Source organism: Ochotona curzoniae, unplaced genomic scaffold (assembly GCF_017591425.1).
Source record: "Ochotona curzoniae isolate NIBS_2020 unplaced genomic scaffold, NIBS_Ocur_1.0 contig_4645, whole genome shotgun sequence".
In the NCBI taxonomy this organism is placed as follows: Eukaryota; Metazoa; Chordata; class Mammalia; order Lagomorpha; family Ochotonidae; genus Ochotona; species Ochotona curzoniae.
The window spans coordinates 1,551,670-1,573,356 of NW_024466353.1; the positions used below are offsets into that span (position 1 = coordinate 1,551,670).

The 21,687-nt window shown below is 43.0% G+C and overlaps 1 protein-coding gene across 4 annotated transcripts in view; it reads left to right on the forward strand.

The window, feature by feature from the left end:
- STK38L (serine/threonine kinase 38 like) overlaps positions 1-21,687 on the forward strand; it is a 65,707-nt gene that overhangs the window by 31,048 nt on the left and 12,972 nt on the right. For all 4 annotated transcript variants that reach the window (XM_040987452.1, XM_040987450.1, XM_040987449.1 and 1 more), the window contains exons 2-3: positions 10,123-10,267; positions 13,757-13,808. In XM_040987452.1, the coding sequence (XP_040843386.1) occupies positions 10,134-10,267; positions 13,757-13,808 (186 nt within the window). In that variant the 5' untranslated portion in view covers positions 10,123-10,133. The remainder of the gene's footprint in view (positions 1-10,122; positions 10,268-13,756; positions 13,809-21,687) is intronic.

Genomic DNA, 21,687 nt, shown 5'->3' on the forward strand with positions numbered 1-21,687 from the left:
TCTTTCACCATCACATCTCTTGAAGCCAGAAGGGAACTATTTGGAATGTTCCTTTCACTTGTTAAAATGTATGACCCACCAGATGCTCCCAGTTTCTCTTACTGCACACAGAGCTACAGGCAGGGTGTAAAGCGGCGTTTTGTGATTCACTCATGGTCGTCTTGAGACTCAAGTGAGAGACCCCTGCCACGCATCCTGTATTCATTCCTCCTCCGTGTCATTTTGAGTGCCAGCAGTCGCCTTCAGAACGTGCTTCTGACACTCAAAAAAGTCTTTACTCCGTTTTGTGAAACTGCCTTAAAACCAACTGACGGGGACGGTTTCTAACAAAATTCTTGAAGGGCAGTCTCTTTCCCGAGTGATGTCCTTCTCTGGAACAGTACATTGGCAAAAAGGTCAAGGAGGCACCTGGCGATGCATTGTCTCACGATACTTTCAACATTTAGCAATGGGAGAGCATTCGTGTAACCAGCAAGTTGTAAGGTGTGTTTTCATTCCTTGCACGACCAGCTTCTCAAACTGCCTTTAGCATTCTTTGTTGTTCCTTTGAAGGAGATACAGTATTCATCTGCTGCATTTTTGCCTTCAATGAAAAAAAAATATGAACCACTGCTGGTAAAAATGTCTGCCTCAGTAAATTTGGAAAGAACTACATCTTTCCACAAATAGATGCACCCACATGCTTGGATCTCCAGAATGGACCAGGAAATTTCCATGATGTCAGGAAACTGGGTGGAGTTGTGGATGCAAGTCCTATGGAATGGAGACTTTGCGCATCTGTGTAGGAAAAGAAAATCAAGTGCCACTGTTGAGAGCCCGTAAGCCACAAAACATGTGGGGATTTCCCAGGAGGCTGCTCTGGTGCTGGCCACAGTTTACAAGTGTGGTCTGGAACAGTAACACAGACGTGGTTACCGATCTGTTCCACCCTGTGGGCCAGCCTTGATTTCTGAGGCAAGCTTCAACAATTTGGTGGTGGTGTTGGGGGGTGCCAAACTTATCTTTTAATTGCATATCCAAAAACTTTTTTGAAGTACCTTTGCATGAACGCAGATGAGATGATAACATTAGCTGTGCATAAATGATGAACACCACCAGGCACTGGGTTAAGCTACAGCAGAGCTGCCAGATCTATCTAGTTTTTGGCCTGATCTTTGCATGTCCTAAAAACCCACTGGGCTAATTGTTTAGGCACTAATTGGGCCTATGGGTGGTCTCACTTCTTTGAATATTGTTAGAGGATATTAGAGAGCACGCATGCTCTATTTCTTACTGTTGGAGTGTCTGATCACTGATATAGCAGCTGGTGAGTACATGACAGCTGCTCCCGGTGTAATCATTTGATCTTAGCCTTAGCTAAGGGGGAGCTGGTTTTTTCAGTCTTACTCCTTCCCTGTCTTTGGCCATCATGAAAGCCTTAGTGTCTTGTGAATATTATGTAATACACTTATTGAATATCATGTTTTGTTTTCTTTAGTCAATAACAATCACTTTAAGTCTGCAGGCTCCATCCATGCCTGGGTGTGTCTTGGTGCTGGGATTTAACTGACCCCTCCTGAAGTCCCTCGTTTGCAAATGGGGAAGCAAAGAACACCACTCCTGTTAAACATTTCACACTGAATCTGACTTAGAAGTGTTTGATTAAAATAGTTATGATTAAATTTGTTAAAAAAAAAAAAAGAACGTGGAAAGCACTATGGAGAGTTTTGTTTTTAAATTCTCAGACGTTCACTGGTCATGAAGATTTTGAAAGGGCTTGATGTTTCAACTAAGTTTTATACTTAACAAAATGGACTGAAATTTTAAGAACTTTTGATCTTGCAGGGAGAGAATCAAAGTACTGCTTTTAGCTACTTTTTTCCCATCTTGCTGTGAGAATTTGAACAGGATGCTGACTACAGTGAAGTTATTCATTTTTGTAGACCATGTGAGAAAAATAAATGAATGCAGATTAGTGTAGGTTTAAGTTAGATGTTAGAAGAGCTTTCTGATTGTAAGACTGCCAAGCAGATAAAAGGAACTCCTTTGTCACCACTGGGAGGCTATGCCAGAGGAACTTTCCCTTTTTAGGTGGCCTGAGGCTATTTTGGGACTCCTGGGAACCCATTGTGTTGCAGCTAAAACTTGGACTTCAACCCTAACTCTGATGATGTTGGCTGGGCTTCTGGTGGTCATTTAGCACTAGTTGATCTTGCAGCTCCTCTGGTAAAGCACTCGGATCCTATTTTCCTGTTGAGATGACCAAGGGCAGCATAGGGTAGACAGTTGCTTATTTTTGCTAACCTGCGATAACTGCAGAAGTTCCCACCCAGGTTGTGCAGCTACTACAGGGCTCACAGAGCTGTTTGGACCAGAAGATGTGCTGACTTGGAGACAAACAGTCCTGCCTCGCCTTGAAGATGGTTGAGTTGATCCTTTTAGATTTCTATAAAACCAGGAATTACACAGTGACTTAAGATTTACCCAGAATAAATAAGATGATCCCATAAACAAAGACCAGTCATTCCTTTCGGAAGTTGCAGCTTGACTTCTGGCTTTAGCTTTGTGTACCTAAATGAATCCAGTCACACAGAAGAGGGTGGGTGGTTAGAAGCAGAGCTTTCAGTCTCGAGGCACCCACATCCCAGCGCTATCACTGTCTGCTTACCAGACCTCTGGCAGGCGCCTTTAGCCCTGCTGAGTCTCTGCAGTTTCTCCTGGTAAATGGGGAAATTGCACCTTCCTTCCACTGTGGTTGTGAAAATGAAGAGAAGTGGTGCACATACTTCTGTGTATCAGAGGGAAGGGGCTGAGTCTGTGGTAGCCGGGAGTACAGCCGTGGTGGTCACAGCGGTGAGGCTTAGCTGAGTTCCAGAGAGTTGCATTCTAAGTGGCAAGTTTTCTACTGTGTGCACCAGTCTTTTACTGCCTCTGCCAGCACTCCCAGCCTTTGACATGTGTGATTGGATCTGCTGATTTCTAGGAGAGGGCCTGCTTCTGCAGTAGTAACTGGAGGACCTGCGTGAGCGGTAGCAGTCTGTGCCTTTGTTGATAGCTTGACTGAGTCTCCGTCGCTATTCTGAGTGCCTTAACACACCAGTCAGTTGCTGTAATTAAAAATGGTTTGTGTTTTCAGTGTTTGGAATAGTACCTATCCTTTATGAAGGACTTAATAGATGATAGTTTTAATCGTCACATGTTTCATTGTTTTGTAGGCCAGGACACAGTCACTGAAGTGACAGAGGCAGGATTTTAAGCCAAGGGTTCAAAACTGGAGCTGGGGGGGAGATAGGACTGTAAGGTCACCATCAGTTTGTGACTTGAGTCACAACTGGATGTTTTCTCATTTCCCGTGAAGCATTTTACTTTCACATATAGAAAAAGACATGTTTCCTGTGAACAATAAGCAGTGCATTCTGGAGAGCTGGCACAGTGGCATATCATGCTAAACCTCCACATGCAAGTGTCAGCATCCCATGTGGCCGCCAGTCGCCAGTTCACGTCCTGGTTGCTTCACTTTCGATCCGGCTCCCTGCTATGGAAAGCTGCAGAGGGTGGCTCAAGTCCTTGAGACCCTGCGCTACATGGGAGACCTGGAGAAGGTTCCTGGAGGTCTTCCCACTAGCCACATCTCTGGCCTCAAAGGTGCTGTGAAATGAAGGAGAGGGACTTCCCCTGTGTAGTCGCTATCACTTTTTGATGGCTAAGGTAATCTCTGCATCACTTGGTGGTGTGCAGCTCCTGTAACTGAAGTTGCTTCAGGTGCTGGCATTCCAATAGTCTTGCCTCTTGGTGAACTATCCATACATGCTGCCATCCTGAACCCTTCTACAGAGTAGAATCCAGCAAAGTACTGGATAGAATGGAACTCATAAGCCGATTTACATGAGGGTTTGCCAGGGCATTTACTTAAATTACAGGATATCCTTTAGGACAACCAGCTGTACAGTTTGTTTCTTATTCCATTCTAGTATGTTTTTTTTTCCTCTTGTATTTGTTTTCCAGAAAATCCAGAATTATGTTCTAAAGACAACAGACAGGCCAATAAGATGGCGTAGTGTTCAATGCTTAGGTAATAAACCGTTTGAGCTACTAATGATAACAGTCATTAGCACTCAAACATTTGTTTCGGCCTTAAAGTTTTTGTATTCTCGTGGCTTAATGAGTTAGCTCCCTTCTGGTTTTTCTCACGTCGCAGTGGTCAAGCGGCCTGTGTGTGTCACCCAGTAGCTCAGTGGGATGAGTCACGTGATATATGTGGCTCTGTTTGGGAGCAGTGTTCTTTGGTCACTTATAATGGTCAAAAAATGTCTCATAGGAGAGCTTAAATGGCTAAAAATAACTACTTACGTTTCAAAATTGTAAGGTTGGTGATGTCATGCTATAATTTTAAATTTTTCTCGTTCTCCTCCCCTACAAAAGGCAGCTGTTTTTGGCTTTTAAGTTGGTAAAATAATCTGATCTTTTTCTGGAGGTAGTTTTCTTTTGAAAAGGAAGAACAAGGAAAATAACATGGTAATTTTAAAATTAAAGTAAAAAATATGAAAGGAATTAGAAGCCATCAGTGACACGGGAAGAAATTCTGGAAGTGTTGAATGAATGGAGAAATCAAAGTAGTTTGTCTTCTAAATTAAAGCCATTTGTTTGGGCAGTGTATGTTTTACATCCTCATTTAAACACAGCCAGTTTTCAAGTCTCACTTTGTGTGTAAATATCTGGCACTCTTTCCTACTAGAAGTTTATGTTTAAGAAAATGAAAAGCAGGTGTTCAAAGATGAGCAAGCCTTTTGTGGCCTGACGGCTAGGGAGTTGCTGGGCGGCTTCCAAGCCTGATGGCTCCGCCCCTGGCTGGCTGCAGGTGTCTCACTGCCTCTCCCCACCTCTCGCCTCCTGCCCTGCCCATTCATTGGCTGTACGGTGGTCACACCACACCTCACCTTATGGTTGTTCTGGTGGGATTTTTTCTTCATCATTTCTTTTGTTTTTGTTCTTAGTTCATCCTGTTGTGATTTTTTTCCCCCTCTTTTTAACGGTTTATTTATTCTTATATGAAAGGCAGTGTCACAGAGAGGGAGAGCTGGAAAGATCTTCCATCCACTGGTTCACTCTGCAGGTTGGTGTGACGAGGCCAGTCAAGCCAAGGGCCTGGAGCTAATTTCCAAATGGCTTTGAAATACTCAACTCTCAGGTTTCTCTCTCCAACCCCAATCCCTTCCCCTCAGACCCTCCACCCACCTTTGGGCAAATTGAATCTTTTTTCTCTTTATGGTCCAGCAAGGGAAGTATGTCTCTATGGGTGCCAGTAAATGGACATTGATTCAGAATTCTTTTAAGATTGTATCTAGTATGTAAAAGTTGATATTGATTTTTTTCCATTATAGTGCCAAATTATTAATATTTGAAGTTGTTGGACCTTTCAGCGAAAGTAGTTTGTTTTTAATTTATCTGTGATTGATCAATTCAGCTGAGTGTCTCTTGGAGATGAAGTATAATGCATTTCCAGACAGAGCTGTGATGGGGTGGTTGAGGTGCTGCTGAGGGTGCCTGCCATGGGGTGGTTGAGGTGCTGCTGAGGGTGCCTGCCATGGGGTGGTTGAGGTGCTGCTGAGGGTGCCTGCCATGGGGTGGTTGAGGTGCTGCTGAGGGTGCTTGTCATGGGGTGGTTGAGGTGCTGCTGAGGGTGCCTGCCATGGGGTGGTTGAGGTGCTGCTGAGGGTGCCTGCCATGGGGTGGTTGAGGTGCTGCTGAGGGTGCCTGCCATGGGGTGGTTGAGGTGCTGCTGAGGGGCCTGTGTCCCACAGTGGAGCACCTTGGTTCAAGTCCTGTCCTGTGCTCCTGAGTCCCACTTCCTGATCTGCATTTTTCAACAGAAATCAGAAATCTGCATCTCCTTGTATAATCTTCATATATTTTTTAGATATATTTAGCAGTTGAGAGAGAGAAAGAAAGAAAAAGACTATGAATCAAGATTATGAATCTACCATTTCACCCCTGAAATGCATAGGGCAGCCAGGGCTGGGCTAGAGCAAAGCCAGAAGCGGGGGGAGGGGGTGCTCAATGTGGGTCCCCCAAGTAGGGACTGAGGTACATCGGCCATCGTCACTTTCTCCAGGGGTTTGCATTAGTGAGGTGATTAACCTTAGGTGTTCCAAACCATTCACCACTACCCCAGATGCCTGTCCCCTGATTTCTGAGCCAGCACAAGCCAAACAGAATATGGCTGCAGATGCTTCTGCAGGGAGGCCTCCCACCATGATCTGCATTCCTCTAATCTGTGCTGTCAGCCTTTCAGTGTCCTCCCTGTCCTGGGGTAATTGGGGCTGCTTAGGAGGAGTGACTGCACTAACGTGTGTCATGTTTTCAGAAGAGTTCTTGGTGCTGGAGTAAACACTCAGGATATGCTGTGTGTTGGCTGTTAGTTTTTCTGGTAATTAAAAACCACTTACACTCAGGTGATTTTTTGACATTGCAAAAAAAGGGATTTTATCATGACCCTTAGCTGTTCGCTTGCTATTTCAATCAGACATACTTAATCCATTCTGCATGTCTGTTTCGTTTCTTACAGCAGGGTCTCCTCTGTGGGGTAAGACTGCTGTCTCTTACCACAGGCTGTTCTCCACACGAAACTCAGTCAGGCCTGCACTGCGCCCTGAAACGCTCATTTCTCCCAGCTTTGTGTCCCTCTAAAACTGTGAGCTCCTTGAAGGCAGAAAGGGTGTGTGATCAGACTCCCTGTCACGGAACAAACACAGGGCTGGTGTGAAGTGGATCTTGGACAATACTGTCGTGTGACTTACTGTCTGTGTTGGGATTTGAACCCTCACCTAGAGCTGTTCTGTCATAGGGATCTGATGGAAATAGTTTCTGATCTGAGGACTTGTGGTTAGGGTTGCAACTAGTGATGAATTTGTGAAGCTTTTTGCACTGCGAAGCCACACAGTCATGCTAATGATAGCCTTTTTTTTTTTTTTTTTTTGTGAAACTACTTGTTAAATAGTGTGTTTGACCAGATGATAAAGCAGCTCTATTTTCTTCCTTTACAAGTTTGGTGGCTAATGGTTATAGACACCTCATCTATTTATAAATGGCCAGAGTGTCCGATTTGTTATCTCCTTTCCCCAGGCTTGATAAATTCAGGAATGTTGGACTTGACATTGGTGGTGTCTCCATTAATGAATAGGTTGTCTGGAGAAAACACAAGAATAGGAACCTCAAGGGCACCTACTGTTGTTTTTATCAGTCCAGGAATTCTAGACTTGCAAATTGTATCCTGTTCTCTTCCTGGCTAAATACAAGACAAAGAACAGTGTTAAATCCATTAGAGGAGTGCATTTACAATACGCCTACTGCCAGCCAGCATCTTTGTAGCCTAACCATTTCTCTACTTTGTATAGTTTTAACATTTTTAAAAAAGATTTATTTTATTTTTATTGAAAAGTCAGATATACCGAGAGGAGGAGAGACAGAGAGGAAGATCTTCCATCTGATGATTCGCTCCCCAAGTAGCCGCAGTGGCTGGAGCTGAGCTGATCTCAAGCCAGGAGCCAGGAGCTTCTTCTGGTTCTCCCATGTGGGTGCAGGGTCACAAGGCTTGGGGCTGTCCTTGATTGTTTTCCCAGGCCACAAGCAGGGGGCTGGATGGCAAGTGGAGCTACTGGGATTAGAACCGGCACCCAGATGGGATCCCAGGTGTACAAGGCGAGGACTCTAGCCTCTAGGCTATTGCGCTGGGCCCCAACTTAAACATTTTTTAAAACTTATTTAAGTCTGTTTAGAATGATAGAGTTTTATTTCTTGCTTTTCCAAACTAATCTATAGAAAAAAATGAAATTGACTAAGAGTGGGATTTTGAGCTTTCTTCTGCAAATACATGTCTTAAATGTTAAAATTTGTTTCTGAAAGGTAACACAATACCAGAGGAATCTGTATTTTTGTCTCAAAGAAATTAAAATGTAAAATCAACTAATTGGATTACTGAGATCATTTATAGAATGCCTGTTGTGTGTGCAGCACGCTGGCACATGTTATAATGCTTGTTTATTACAAACAGAAATAGATGCAGATTTTGTGCTGACTTGGTTTTAACAAGGCACGCATGCTCTCGTGCCAGAAGGGAAGGAGCCTTGTGGCCGTGGATAGCACCTGTGGTTCTGCAGTACCTGACATGCACTTCTGAATTTTGAAGAATTCGCTGTGTTTTCTTTTATAATGACTGCTCAGGCTCATACATAAATGCTTAGCTGAAATGACCTCAGGTTTATTGCCATACCATCAATATCGACAAGTTTTGGGGTTTTTTTTAATCGTTTTGGATGTCGTAACACATTTTTGTTTCATAACAAGTCTGCCTACAGTTTAACTCTGTATGGGAGGTATGGTAAGCAGCAGAGAGCGTAAAACACTGACCAGCTTCTCCCGCTGCTTTCCTGTGCACAGAGGGTTCCAGAAATTTATTTTACTGCCTTCATTTGTGGTCCATTCTTCTATATCCCCCACGTCTAGATGAATGAATGCCATCATATACTGGCCTTGTTCCTCTTTGACTATTCTGCAGCTGATCCGCTGACAGGACATGAGGCTGGGATTCTGAAATTTCAAAAAATGGCTTGGCAGCATTGCCTTAGCTAGCCTTCCAGTAAGAGCTGCTTAGTCCTTTAGAAAGCACTTGGTTATCATCATGCTTGGATTTCATAACTTTTATTATTCACTGTTTTAAGAAATAATATTAAGAGCTCCAGGAGCTCTACCTTCTTCATTTTATTGAGGTAGTAAGTTTGGGGGAGGGGTCTTCTTCAGCCATGAATGCACCTTTGGATGGTCATTTGTGGCCTGTTAGAGCTTCTTGGCCAGTTTGTTAAGATCCCTGTCCAGATAAGCTGAAGCTTCTTCGATACATGAACTTTTCTGCTCTGGCCTAGATGTTGCCTGTGGTTGGCAAGTCTGTTGATGGTGCTTGCCACACCCTCTGCCAGGGCAGCCACCAGCTTTCCATCTGCCCCTCTTAATGTAGCTACTGTTAATATATTCCTTGTCTACTTGTCTGCATTGGTCTCTGGAAGCCAGTCTTTTTTAAAAGTGGGCAGTTGAACGCCTTTATACAGACATAGGCTGGCACTAATGCTCCCTGATGACTTCATTCATGCATTTGTTTTTCCTGCCTGATTTGTATAGACATTTGCATTTAATTTGGAAATGAAATGGACCTTACAACCTGGAGACTGTAGTACACCTTGTTACCATGTTATTTGGAAGGACGCAGAATTCAAAAGAAATGGGTGGCCATGGACCCCATCTAGAGGGGTCTGTTTCTAAAAGCAGCTTTTCCCCTAAAGCTTTACTTGTGAGAGTTACTTTAGTCTGACACTCACCAGGATATATGATAGAATACTTCCTGTTTGAAAGATTTATATGGCAGTAGCTACTTCTTACTACCCTAACTTACTTTTAGGAGACTTAACATTTTTTAATAAACATGACTACTAATAAAACCTTAGCAATTTTATTTAGTGATCAATAAAACAGCATAATTGCTCAAACTTTTCCTGTTTCAAGTGCTTCTTGACTGATCTTTCATATATAAATGTGTCTATACTGTGTGTAATTGTTTACTGTGGTTCACTTCTGGTTTTGCCAACACAAAGTTGATTTCTCTTGCTAATGGTGGATATTTAGTTTTATTTACTAGCTTTGTATAATGTTTCAAAAAAGATTTATTTATTTGAAAGCTAGGATTTGAGAGAGGAAGACTGTGTGGTAGATTCCTCCGCTGGTTCTCTCCCAAAACAACCAGGCTAGGCCAGGCCAAAGGCAGAGCTGGGAATTTCTGGGTCTCTCACGTGTGTGGCAAGGGCCCAAGCACTTGGGCCATTTTCTACTACTTTCCCAAGTGCATTAGCAGGGAGCTAGATTGGTAGTGGAACAGCCAGGACTCAAACCAGTGCCCATGTGGGATACTGGCATCATAGTTGGCAAATGAAAGGGGTATACCATAACGCCGGTCCACTTTGTATCATTTGTAACGTGGAAGACTTGGGTGTGTTAACTGAGACGGAAGGATTTTTTGTAGTAGAAAATAAACCCTTTTTTGTGTTTGTTATAAGAAGTAAAAGTTGTTTTCTAATGTGTCTTCATATGCTGTTTCAGTTTCTGTTACTATGGCCATGACGGCAGGGAGCGCAACCACCTTTCCTATGAGCAACCATACCCGGGAGAGAGTGACTGTAGCCAAGCTCACACTGGAGAATTTTTACAGCAACCTGATTCTACAGCATGAAGAGAGAGAAACCAGGTAGAGTCAGCAGTTTGTTTCCATGAGGTGTTGTGCTGTGAGTGAATTGTAAGCACGTTTTCCATTGATCACAGATGCTGTTTTTCAGAGTGCCGCACTGACACTGCACCTGGTTATTTGTTTGGTTTGCCCAGGATAGTTTCTGAGATACCCAAAGCCTTATGTGTACATGTGTTTGTATTACATGTCAGTTGGTGTGCCAACAATTCTTCAAGTATAAAATTATTCTATGCCATCGTACTTTCATTTAGAAAGATGCTTTGTGAATAACCAGCCTTCATCCAAAACCCTGACAGTGTTGTGTGTATCAGGGAGAACAGAGAAGTAAAATCAACGAATGCCGTGTTAATTTGCCTTCAGAAGACTTGCAGCACAATAAGATAGTCCATTCAGAGAGGGATTGAGCATCACCAACAGGCAGGCAAGAAGGGTGAGCTTTCTTTTGACTGAGGCAGCTGGCAAAGGTTCGTGAATGGTGGTGGCCTCTTAACTAGGGCTGTAAAGAAGAATGTTATTTTTTATGTGTGTAAGTGAAAGGAAGTAGAGGTTAACGAGCAAGAGAAGGAAATTTGACATAGAAGAAATCATTTTAAAGTCCAAGGACCCTGGCATGCTTTGTTAACATGCTGTTGCTGTGGAAGTAGAGAGAGCCTTAACAATTCAGCAGAATTAAATGATTATCTAATTAATTAATTAAATGATTGCAACTATTTCTCTGGAAGAGCATATCAAATGCTGATTAGAAGAGGAAACCAGACTGGTGGGAAGAAGGCTTGAGTTAGACAAGAACAGACAAGTGAGAATGGTTGACAAGATGGAAGAGAAATTAGTCAATTTGGGCCCTGAAACTTCATGCCTAACAAAGTGGTACAATTTAGTGAAGTAGGAGTAGGGAAGATGAGTCGGATTTTGAATTTAATTTTGCATAAGACTTACTATAGAGGAGACACAGGTGAGGAGAGAATCAATGAACTAGAAAATGAAATGAATCATTATTCAGAAGTCATCTGAGAGTGAGAATATATGCAAGAGTTATAAATGTGGAGAACAGTGGGTGAGCTAACATCAGTTTAATTAAAGTTCCTGAAAGAAGAGGGAAATGAGAAAGAAGCGAAGGCAGTCTGAGCTGAGAGTTCGCGGCCAGCAGAGTCAGTGTGGGGAGAGAGAAAGCCGTAAATCATACATGGATAAATGGTAAATAGGAGGATACAGGTAAAAAAAAAAAACATATACAACAACAAACAAAATTAATTGTGATAATATCATACACATGTTATACAATTAGTTGTAAAATAATTTTCCAACAGTAGGGTGCAAATCAGGAGAAAAGTGAGTAGAATTAAAATATTCTTTAAAATCTTTGTAGAAAGGTTAGCGATTTTCACATGTAAGATTTTGAGAAATTAAGTCTTCATGCTCTAATTTCTAGGGTAACTGCCAAAATTGTAACAATAGCTTGTTTTAAACTTAGTGGAAGAGGAAAATGGATTGAAAAAAGTTCCAAAGAAGGCAAGAGAAAAAAATGAAATACCAGAAACTGAGAAACCGAAATACCAAAATAGAAAGCTCAAAATGAGTTAGAAATAAATCTAATATGCCAGTAATTACATTAACCATAAATTAAGGCTAATTAAGTCCCTGGAAGTGATCACATCATCACAAGAGAACTTGAAGAAAGACTTATGTTTTTCTTCCCCTAAAAGCAGGCAGGTACTTAGTATTTGTCAGAATTGTAAAGGTTGACTTTTTCTGCTGAACTGCTAATATAATCAAGTTTTCCCTTTGTTCCCAAAGGAAAATATGAGAATAAAAAGCATCTGATATTATTAACAGAAATTGTCTTTGTTTTGGTGCCATTGATGTCAAATTAAACCAGTTGGATTTTCTAAAAGCAGATACTTTAAGAAAACATATGATCTGGATTTGAAGCTTACCCAGTTGGATAAATGCATCATTCTAACAAAATATGGAGCACAGCAAAGCATAAGGGTATTGTTGGAGGAAAACTGTTTTAAGTCAAGGATCTTCCTGTGCAGATCCGGTGAAAACAGATGAGAGTTCCTGTGTCTCTGTGTCTTTTCTCAGAGTGACACATAGTCTCAAGTGTTAATGTTGGCAAGGATTGAAGGAAGGCAATAGTGGTGATCTGATGAAACTGCTTTTATGAGGGAGCTTCAGAAAGTTTGTGGAAAATTTGGAAGCAAGTTCAGGGGTAGGTGTTTGACCTAGTTTTCTGGATGCCCACATCCCTGGGCAGGATCCCTGGCCCCAGCTCCTGCCCCTGGCTCCCATGGTAGGGATCCGGATTGTGTTCCTAACTCTGGGCCTTCATCCTGGCCAGCTCAGGTCATTGTGGCCGTTTGGCAGAATGAACTAGCAGATGGAGAGCGCTCTCTCCCTATCTCTCTGCCCCTCAAAAAGAAGAAAACTTATTTTGATGCAGCACAGAAATATTTTTTTTTAAGATCCATGCGTAGTTTTTCATAATATGCATTTTTCCAGGAGAAATGAGGGCGTTTGAAACCCCCTCATTTGTTGATAGTCCCAGAATAACTGTGCTGCTACTCTTTGGAAGCTGAAAATCTTTTTCACTGTGTAGCTTGCAGGTGCCAGGGGTGCCTGGTGGCAGGCACAGAACGTGGTGTTGGAGTCTTCTTCAGTTCCAAGTCCAGCCCCAGCTGTTACTGGCATTTGGAGAGTGAATACACAGATGGGAGATTTCTTTCTCTTTCTCTTCTATCTCTTTGGCTTGCCAACAAGTAAAATAAATAAACATTTTTAGACATCAATACTTTCAGCATAATTACCTTTTATGTTTCTAATATAAGCATTGAGAAATATTATTTGATCAGGTTGAACATTAGATAACAGAGTTTTTCATTTTGAAAGATTAATTACTTTCAAAGAGATTATTTGAAGGTCAGGCGACAGCAGCAGTGGAAGACGAGTTGGGAAGAGAGAGAGAGAGAGAGATCTTCCACCTGGGGTTTCACTCCCCAAATGGCCACGAGCAGGCAGTTCTGTGAAGGCTGACCCCAGGAACTCAGTCCTGATTTCCCACGTTGGCTGTAGGACCCTGAGTGCATGGGTCATCTTTTGTTACCTTCCCAGCCACATTCGTAGGAAACTAGATCAGAAGCGCAAGAGTCAGGACTCAAAGCAGCCCTCCCGTGTGGGATGCTCAGCAGCTTATCCCCTTGGACCACGGATTCTCATGATCCCAGAATATTAATTCGTTTTGTTAGCAGTTCATGTAGACATGAAAGGGAAGTAAACATTCCAAGTGAGTTACCCATTTAGCTAAATCTAGATGTACATTTTGAGAATGCTATTCTTTGTGCTTATTTTGATCTGGTTTGAAGGGTGTGTGTGTGTGTATATATAAATATAAATTGAAAATTGAAGTGGTTTGTTTGAATAAATAATATGCATTTCTTAATTCGGTACAATTAAGAACATATTTAAAATCTTAACTTTTCTTTTGAAAAGGCAGAAGAAATTGGAAGTGGCCATGGAAGAAGAGGGCCTGGCAGATGAAGAGGTAAGGTCTAACCCATACTCTGTGTAACACAATAACCCCAGTGGCTTTGGTGTTTCGCAGGATCACATGGTTTTACAGCTCATGTTTGTCCTTAGGCCCCAGGTTAGGTCCTGGATCTGCAGAACTCTGGGTGTTGGGGACAGAAAAATCAAGCTTCAAGAAGAATCTGCCATCTGTTAACTCTTTCACATTGTTTTCTTACAGTTTTTTTTTAAAAGATTTATTTTTATTATTTTTTTATTGGAAAGGCGGATATACAGAGAGGAGGATCTTCCATCCGATGATTCACTCCCCAAGTGAGCGCAACGGGCCGATACTATGCCGATCCGAAGCCAGGAGCCAGGAGCCTTCTCCGGGTCTCCCGCGTGGGTGCAGGGTCCCATGGCTTTGGGCCGTCCTCGACTGCTTTCCCAGGCCACAGGCAGGGAGCTGGAAGGGAAGCGGGGCTGCCGGGATTAGAACCGGCGCCCATATGGGATCCCGGGCGTGCAAGGCAAGGACCTTTAACCATTTGCGCCACCGCGCCAGGCCCTTCTTACAGTTTTTAAAAGCCAGCTCCTTCCCTGGCCCAAGGCTACTACCCTAATTTCAATGACTACGTATATTCTTTGAAGGACATCTGTCCCCATATGGTCTCTCTCCTGGCCATCCCTCATTGTTCACACCCTGAAGCCTAGGTGATCTGTCAGAGAGCTGTCAGGACGAGGCTGTGCTTGGTACTTGTGGGTGTGAGACCTTCTGCCCATGGGCTAGCCTCTGCTCCTCTCAGTCCAGCCTCTCATTCCATGCCCTGTTCCTCCGTGCAGACTAGTGTTCAGTGATGGATTCCCCTCTCTTGCCTGGGGATCTTTTCACGTGTTATTTCTGCTGCCCAGAGCTCTTTCTTTGTCTTACCCCCCCGCAGCATCGTGCCCTTGCAAGCCTCAGGGTCTTGCTTGAGCAGTTACTTTCCTAATGTCTCAGGGTGCAGCTGCTACATTCTGTGCTAACTGCTCAGGTCTCTGTGCTTATCTTCATACATCAACTTCTGAGGCTGGAAACTCCACACCATCTTGTTAAGCATGATGCCTTCACAGCTGGGGCTGGCATTCTGCTGGTAAAGCTGCCTGCTGAGATGGTGGCATTCCCAGTGAGCAACAGTTTATGTTCCACTTCCTCCAGTTGGGATCCAGCTCCTTGCTATTGACGTGGCTCAGGTGTTTGGGTCGCTGCTACCCCTGTGGGAGGCTGGAATGAAGCTCCTGGTGCCTCGCATTAGCCTGACCCGGTGCTGGCCTTTGCAGACACGTGGGGAGTGAATGAGCACGTGGGAGATCTTTTCTCCCCCATCTCTCTTGCTAGAACTGTGAAATTCAGAATAAATAAATCTTAAGGAAAAACGATCCCCAAAGCTGGCAGAGGACTAGAATAAATATTGGTAGACAAGCGAGCAAGGACTCTTACCCGCAAGGAGTGTGCAGATTAGAAGGAGAGGATGTGTGTGTGTGTGTGTGTGTGTGTGTGTGTGTGTGTGTGTGCGCGCGCACACAGAAATGTGTGTCCATGTTGCATTGTGGCAAACTTTGAAAATAAAGCCTCTCACCCCCAATTCAGGGTCACCTGAAAGAGATAGCAGTAGGTTAAAATCTTAAAGAATATATAGAATTTACGTGGTAAATAAGAGGTATTTATAAAGAAATGACTGCATAAGCAGAATAGTGAGTAATTATATCGGAGCTAAAAAAGGTATGATAAAGAAAATAGCAAGGAGACCCAGCACAGTGGCTCAATAGCTAAATCCTCATGTTGCAAGCACTGGGATTCCATATGGGTACCAGTTCATGTCCCAATTGCTCTACTTCCCATACAGCTCCCTGCTTATGGCTTGGGAAAGTAGTATAGGATGGCCCAAAGCCTTAGAACACTGCACCTATGAGGGAGACCCGGAAGACACTCCTGGCTCCTGGCTTTAGATTGGCTCAGCAACAACTCTTGAAGCCACTTGGGGAATGAACCAGCAGATGGAAGATTTTTGTCTCTGTATCTCTGTCTCTGTAAATCTGATCTGTCTTTCCAATATAAGTAAATAAATCTTTTTAAAAAATAGCAAGTTAAGTTGATGACACATAATGGGAATCTCTGAAATAGTTTACTAGGAAAAATACACTTTATTTGCTATGCAGTAGGGAATTGCAACATAGATTAATTAATGGTTCCTAATAATTAAAATATTTCCATATTCAGTTTTTTAAAATATTGACTTATTTTTTTTGAAAGGCAGAGTTAGAGAGAGTGAGATCTTTCATCTGCTGGTTCACTCCACAAATGACTGTAATAACCAGGGCTGGGCCACGGCAAGGCCAGAAGCTTGGAACTCCCCCCCAGGTCTCCCAGGTGGACGGCAGGGGCCCAAGGACTCCAGCCACCATCTGTTGTTCTTCTGAACGCATGGACAGGGAGTTGGGTCAGACATTGTACTCTGGCTCAGGATACTTTTCTATAAGAATGCTATGACGCTTCTTTTCATTTCACTGTATTTATTGTTAGGTCTTGAACTATGTAACTATGTTAAGTTATGTAACCTAGACAAACTCAATATTGAAATAAAAATTATGTGTGCAACTATATGGTATTAAATGAAATTACAAATATCGCAGAGCCAGCTCAGTGGCATAACAGGCTAAACCATGTGAAGTGCTAACATTCCATGTGTGACTGGTTCATGTCCCAGCTGTTCTACCTCCAATCCGGCTCTCTGCTTGTGGTCTGGGAAAGCAAGGGAGTCTGGCTCAAATCCTTGGGGCCTGTACCCACTTAGAACCAGAAGAAGCTCCTGGCTCCTAGCTTTGGTTTGGCCCAGTTTCATTGTTGCAGCCATTAGGGAGTGAACCAGTGGAAGGAAGATCTCTCTCACTCTCTCCCCCTGCCTCTTCTCTCTGTAAATCTGCCTTTCCAATAAACAAATCTTGGGCCCGGCAGCGTGGCCTAGCAGCTAAAGTCCTCACCTTGAAAGCACCAGGATCCCATATGGGTGCCGGTTCTAATTCCGGAAGCTCCACTTTCCATCCAGCTCCCTGCTTGTGGCCTGGGAAAGCAGGCGAGGACGGCCCAAAGCCTTGCGACACTGCACCCATGTGGGATACCCGGAAGAAGTTCCTGGTTCCCGGCTTCAGATTGGCACAACACCGGCCGTTGTGCTCACTTGGGGAGTGAATCATTGGATGGAAGATCTTCCTTTCTGTCTCTCCTCCTCTCTGTACATCTGACTTTGTAATAAAAAAAAAAAAAAGAATCTTTAAAAAAAAATAAACAAATCTTTAAAAAAATAATAATTTAACAAAAATGAAATGTAGGTTTTAAACGATAGCTAGCATTCATACTTGACTCATCGTATAATAGAGATTTGAGAGGTAATCCGTGAAAGTGAGTTGTGAAAACTTTAAGGTGTGTATACTGAGATGAAGTTGCTAGGAAGGCCCTTTCATTGCCTCGGAACTTTTCTGTACAGTCTCTTAGAACACGGAGATGGCGTGCTACAGGCGGGGAACTTCAGAATACCCGTGCGGAAAGGGAGTGCAGCAGGAAAGAAAACAATGTCTGGTCTCACCTCAAGTATTTAAGAAAACACCTCAGGCAGGCGGCAGGTGTTAGGGTCAGCTGGGAAGGTTGCAAGAATCCCCTGGAACAGGGCCGGAAGCAGGCCAAAGAGGCGGATGAGAAAGACAAGCATTCCAGCAAAACCAAAAACAGGAGCAGCAGAAGGTAGAAGAGTCACAGACGAAGGGCATGGGCTGTCCTGGACACAGTGGGGCTGGAAAGCTGGCACGAGTGAGCTGCTCCATAGGTCCCAGGGATGGGACCTTGGTTCCACTTGACTTCCTTAAGTACTGGGATTCTCTGGGGGGTGGGAGGGTGGGGAGGATACTTTTTGGCCAGGAGCTAAGACCTCAATGAAATCCAGTCTTGGGAACCTGGTTTAAAAAGAAGCTTTTATAGGAAAGAAAAAGTTCCATGAAATCCAGAGTATGAGTCACTCTGAAAGTGAGCTGCAAATGAGAGCCATGAGCCACGAGGTCTGACCCTGATTGGCTGGCACCTGGGAGAGGGCAGGGTGGCACTGCCACCTGTGTTTTTGTGGAATTGTGTGTTCTATATGTTACAGGTTCCCCCCTATCCATTAAAAAAGATACATTATCTGGAGAGCGGAGTGGCAGGAGGATCTAAGGAGGGAGGGAGGAGGAGGAGAGCGAGCTTCCATGTGTTGGTTCAGAGGCACGGAGCAGGGACTACAGTCAGCATGCCCCTATGGAATGTGGCAGTCAAGTAGCTGCACCACAACTCCCACCCATTCTCCCTTTTCTGCTGTTAATAGTCCATGCCCCAAGCCACATAAACATTGCTTACTAGTGGTCTTATACAACCAGGTATCTTAGTGAACAATTTTTAATACAATTGATGAAAATAATGAGGTCATCTTTTCTATTCATATTAATCAAATTTCTATAACTACACCCAACTATGCTCAGTATTATAAGTTATAACAAGATATTAGGATTATCTTTTAAAATTCTTAAATTTACTCATGTCTGTACTTAGGGAAAAAAAACTCCTTTACAAGCATGAATGATATGGGCATGATGCTATAGTGCCGCCAAGTGGCCTTAAAAAGAAACTGCAATTAAAAAATTGAAAACAAGCTACTTTTGAGGGGCTTGTCTTTTGCTATGCTGATTCGTAAAATTATTCATGGGGTAATTCTTAACCTCTACTGTGTACAGATGACATTTGGCATTGCATTAATATCAACAGAGGTGACAAAATAATCATCATTGATGCCATAGGTTCCGTGTGTCTGTGTGTTAGTGAAAAAAAAAAAAAAGAGGAAACCTGGGGACATAGTTGTTGTGCAGTGGCTTCAAGCTACTCCCAGCTAAAGCGCCGTGTGCCCCTGCCACCCATATGGCAGACCCTGAAAAGCCCCTGATACCTGTCTTTGGTCTGGCTCAACCCTGACTGTTGTGGCCATTTGAGGATTGAACAGCAAATGAAGGATCTCTTTCTGACTAAATTCTGCCTTTCAAATAAATAAGTCTGCTTAAATTTTTAAAAATATGTATCTAGGGCCTGGTGTGGTGGCGCAGTGGTTAAGGTCCTCGCCTTGCACGCCTGGGATCCCATATGGGCGCCAGTTCTATCCTGGCAGCCCCGCTTCCCTTCCAGCTCCCTGCCTGTGGCCCGGGAAGGCAGTCGAGGACGGTCCAAAGCTTTGGGACCCTGCACCCACGTGGGAGACCCAGAAGAGGCTCCTGGCTTCAGATCGGCATAGTATCGACCCATTGCGCTCACTTGGGGAGTGAATCATCGGACGGAAGATCTTCCTCTCTGTCTCTCCTCTCTGTATATTCGCCTTTCCAATAAAAAAAAATATAAAAATAAATCTTTAAAAAAATACGTATCTGAAAGAAAAAAAAAACCTTAATCTCGTGATTAGAGGAGTTCATTTTTTTAAACATAGATATTCCTTATATCTGGTTAGCTTTTAGGTAAATAGAGAAATGACTTAATTTCTTTTACTGCTGATTTCTTATCAATATTTTCTTGTTGTTGCCTACTTATGGTTTCCATAGCACTACTGTGTTTTATAATGAATATTGAGTGTGGGAAAGGGTATGTGGCAAAGCAGTGTAAGAAAAACTTACTTGAGGGAGTGGTGTTGTGGCACGGTAAATGAAGCTGCCACTTGCACAGCTGGAGTCCCATATCAGTGCTGGTGCCAGTCCTCGCTGCTCCACTTCTGATCCTCCGCTCTCGGAATGCATCTGGGAAGGCAGTGGAAGCGATCCCAAGTGCCCGGGCCCCTGACACCCATGCTAGAGATCCAGATGGATTGGGGGGCCCTGGATTCAACCTGGCCCAGGCCCCCTCCCCACCTTTCCATGTTTTTTCAAATAGATGATTTTTTTTTTTAAGGAAATGTGTATTTGAGAGACAAAGTGCCCTTTCATTCCACGCTTATTCCAGGGCTGAGCTGGGTCCAGGTCTGCGTGGGTGGGAGGGACTCGGTCACTTGAGCTGTCACTGCTGCCTCCCAGGGTTGACATTACAAGGAAGCTACAGAGAGTTGGAGCTGGGCACTGTCCCCAGGCTCTCACTGTGGGACATGTGGCAGAATTTAACCTCCAGGCTAAATTCGTGTGCTAGAAATAAAGCTTTTTAATTTGTAACATGCCTTTCATTGATCATGTCATAATTTTTATCATTGATGTGCCTGAATGTGTAGCCTGTTTTGTTGTTGTTGTTGTTTCTGTTAATATTTTATTTTGAATTTTTGAATTTTATGGTACAATTTCATACAGACTGGGATTCCCCCACAAACTCCCATCCCTCAACTGATTTTCCCCATGTTGCTACAACAGTATAGTCCTTCATAAGGAGTCATGATTCCATCAGTCTGTTATTTAAGTGTGCCCCGACATTGCTGGTACAGGCAGTGTCGGACAGTCCACCATCCCGTTGTCTGCACATGTCCAACAGTTGGTCTTGTGAAAATTAATATTGAAAAAAAATAGAATAAAAATTTAAAAAATTAATATGGTTAGAAGTATCAGGATTCCATTGCATTAATGATACCTAGTTACATAGTTGTAACACTTTACCTAGCATTTTAAAAGCAGACACAGGTAGAAGGGGATGGCATTTTGGCTGTCCTTGAGCTGCTTTTAGAGCAGTGTTTCCTGGCTGTGAGGACAGTCCGCTTGCCTCCTGTGTAACTGAACGGCGAACGCGTCTGTTAGGAACACACTGTGGAATTTATTTGTAGAGGGGTTGGGAGAATAGTGAGGTTACAACGATTAAATAAATGGCTGCTCCAGATGTAACCTTGAGGTTTTGTACCATTGTTTATTTGAATAATGTATTATAAATAAATATAATTTATTATTTGCTAAAACAGTTATAAATCATGCTAGTTGTTCTTTTACAATCTTTGCTGAAACAATTATGAAGTTACTGACTTGAATGTTTTAGGCTAATATTGCAAAATCAGTGTGAGAATGTTGTCAGCCTTTCCTGAAGTTTAATTGTAATTTATGAATCAAATTAGCAGGTAGATGAAAAACACATATTATATGTTTATGTATGTATGACTAGTTAAAATGAATTTAATAGAGTATATCCCAAAAGTAAAGATTTATCAGTTATTTTTAAGAAAAGTTTTCTTTTATAATGATTTGTTTTTTATTGGTAAGGCAGATATACAGAGAGGAGAGACAGAAAGATCCTCTGCTGGTTCACTCCCCAAGTGGCCACAATGGCTGAAGCTGAGCCGATCTGAAGCCAGGAGCCAGGAGCTTCTTCCAGGTCACCCATCAGGTGCAGGGTCCCAAGACTTGGGGTCATCTTTGACTGCTTTCCCAGGCCACAAGCATGGAGCTGGACGGGAAGTAGAGCAACTGAGACATGAACCATTGCCCATGTGGAATCTTGGCAATTCAAGATGACTATTTAGCCACTAGGCCATTGTACTAGGCCCAAGAAAAGTTTTATTAATATTTTAGAAAGCAATCTGACCTGACAGTTGAGACTCTGATTGAAATACTAGTCCCCTGTCAGAATTCCTGAATTTAAGTTTCCAGTCTGGCTGCAAGTTGATGCAGATTTTGGCAAGCAGCAGTGAGGATTCGGGTAGTTGGGTTCCTGCCACCTAAGGGGCCTGGATTTAGTTCCTGGTTCTCAGCTCAGGCCTCCATCAGATCCAGGGAGTGATGTGGACTGAACTGTTATATGTTTTCTCTCAGTTCAAATAGTTCAAATAAGTAAGTAGATAAGTAAATAAAAATATAACATTGCTTTGACAAGTTTTCTTTCGCTTTTTTTATTATGCTTTAAAAATACTTGACTT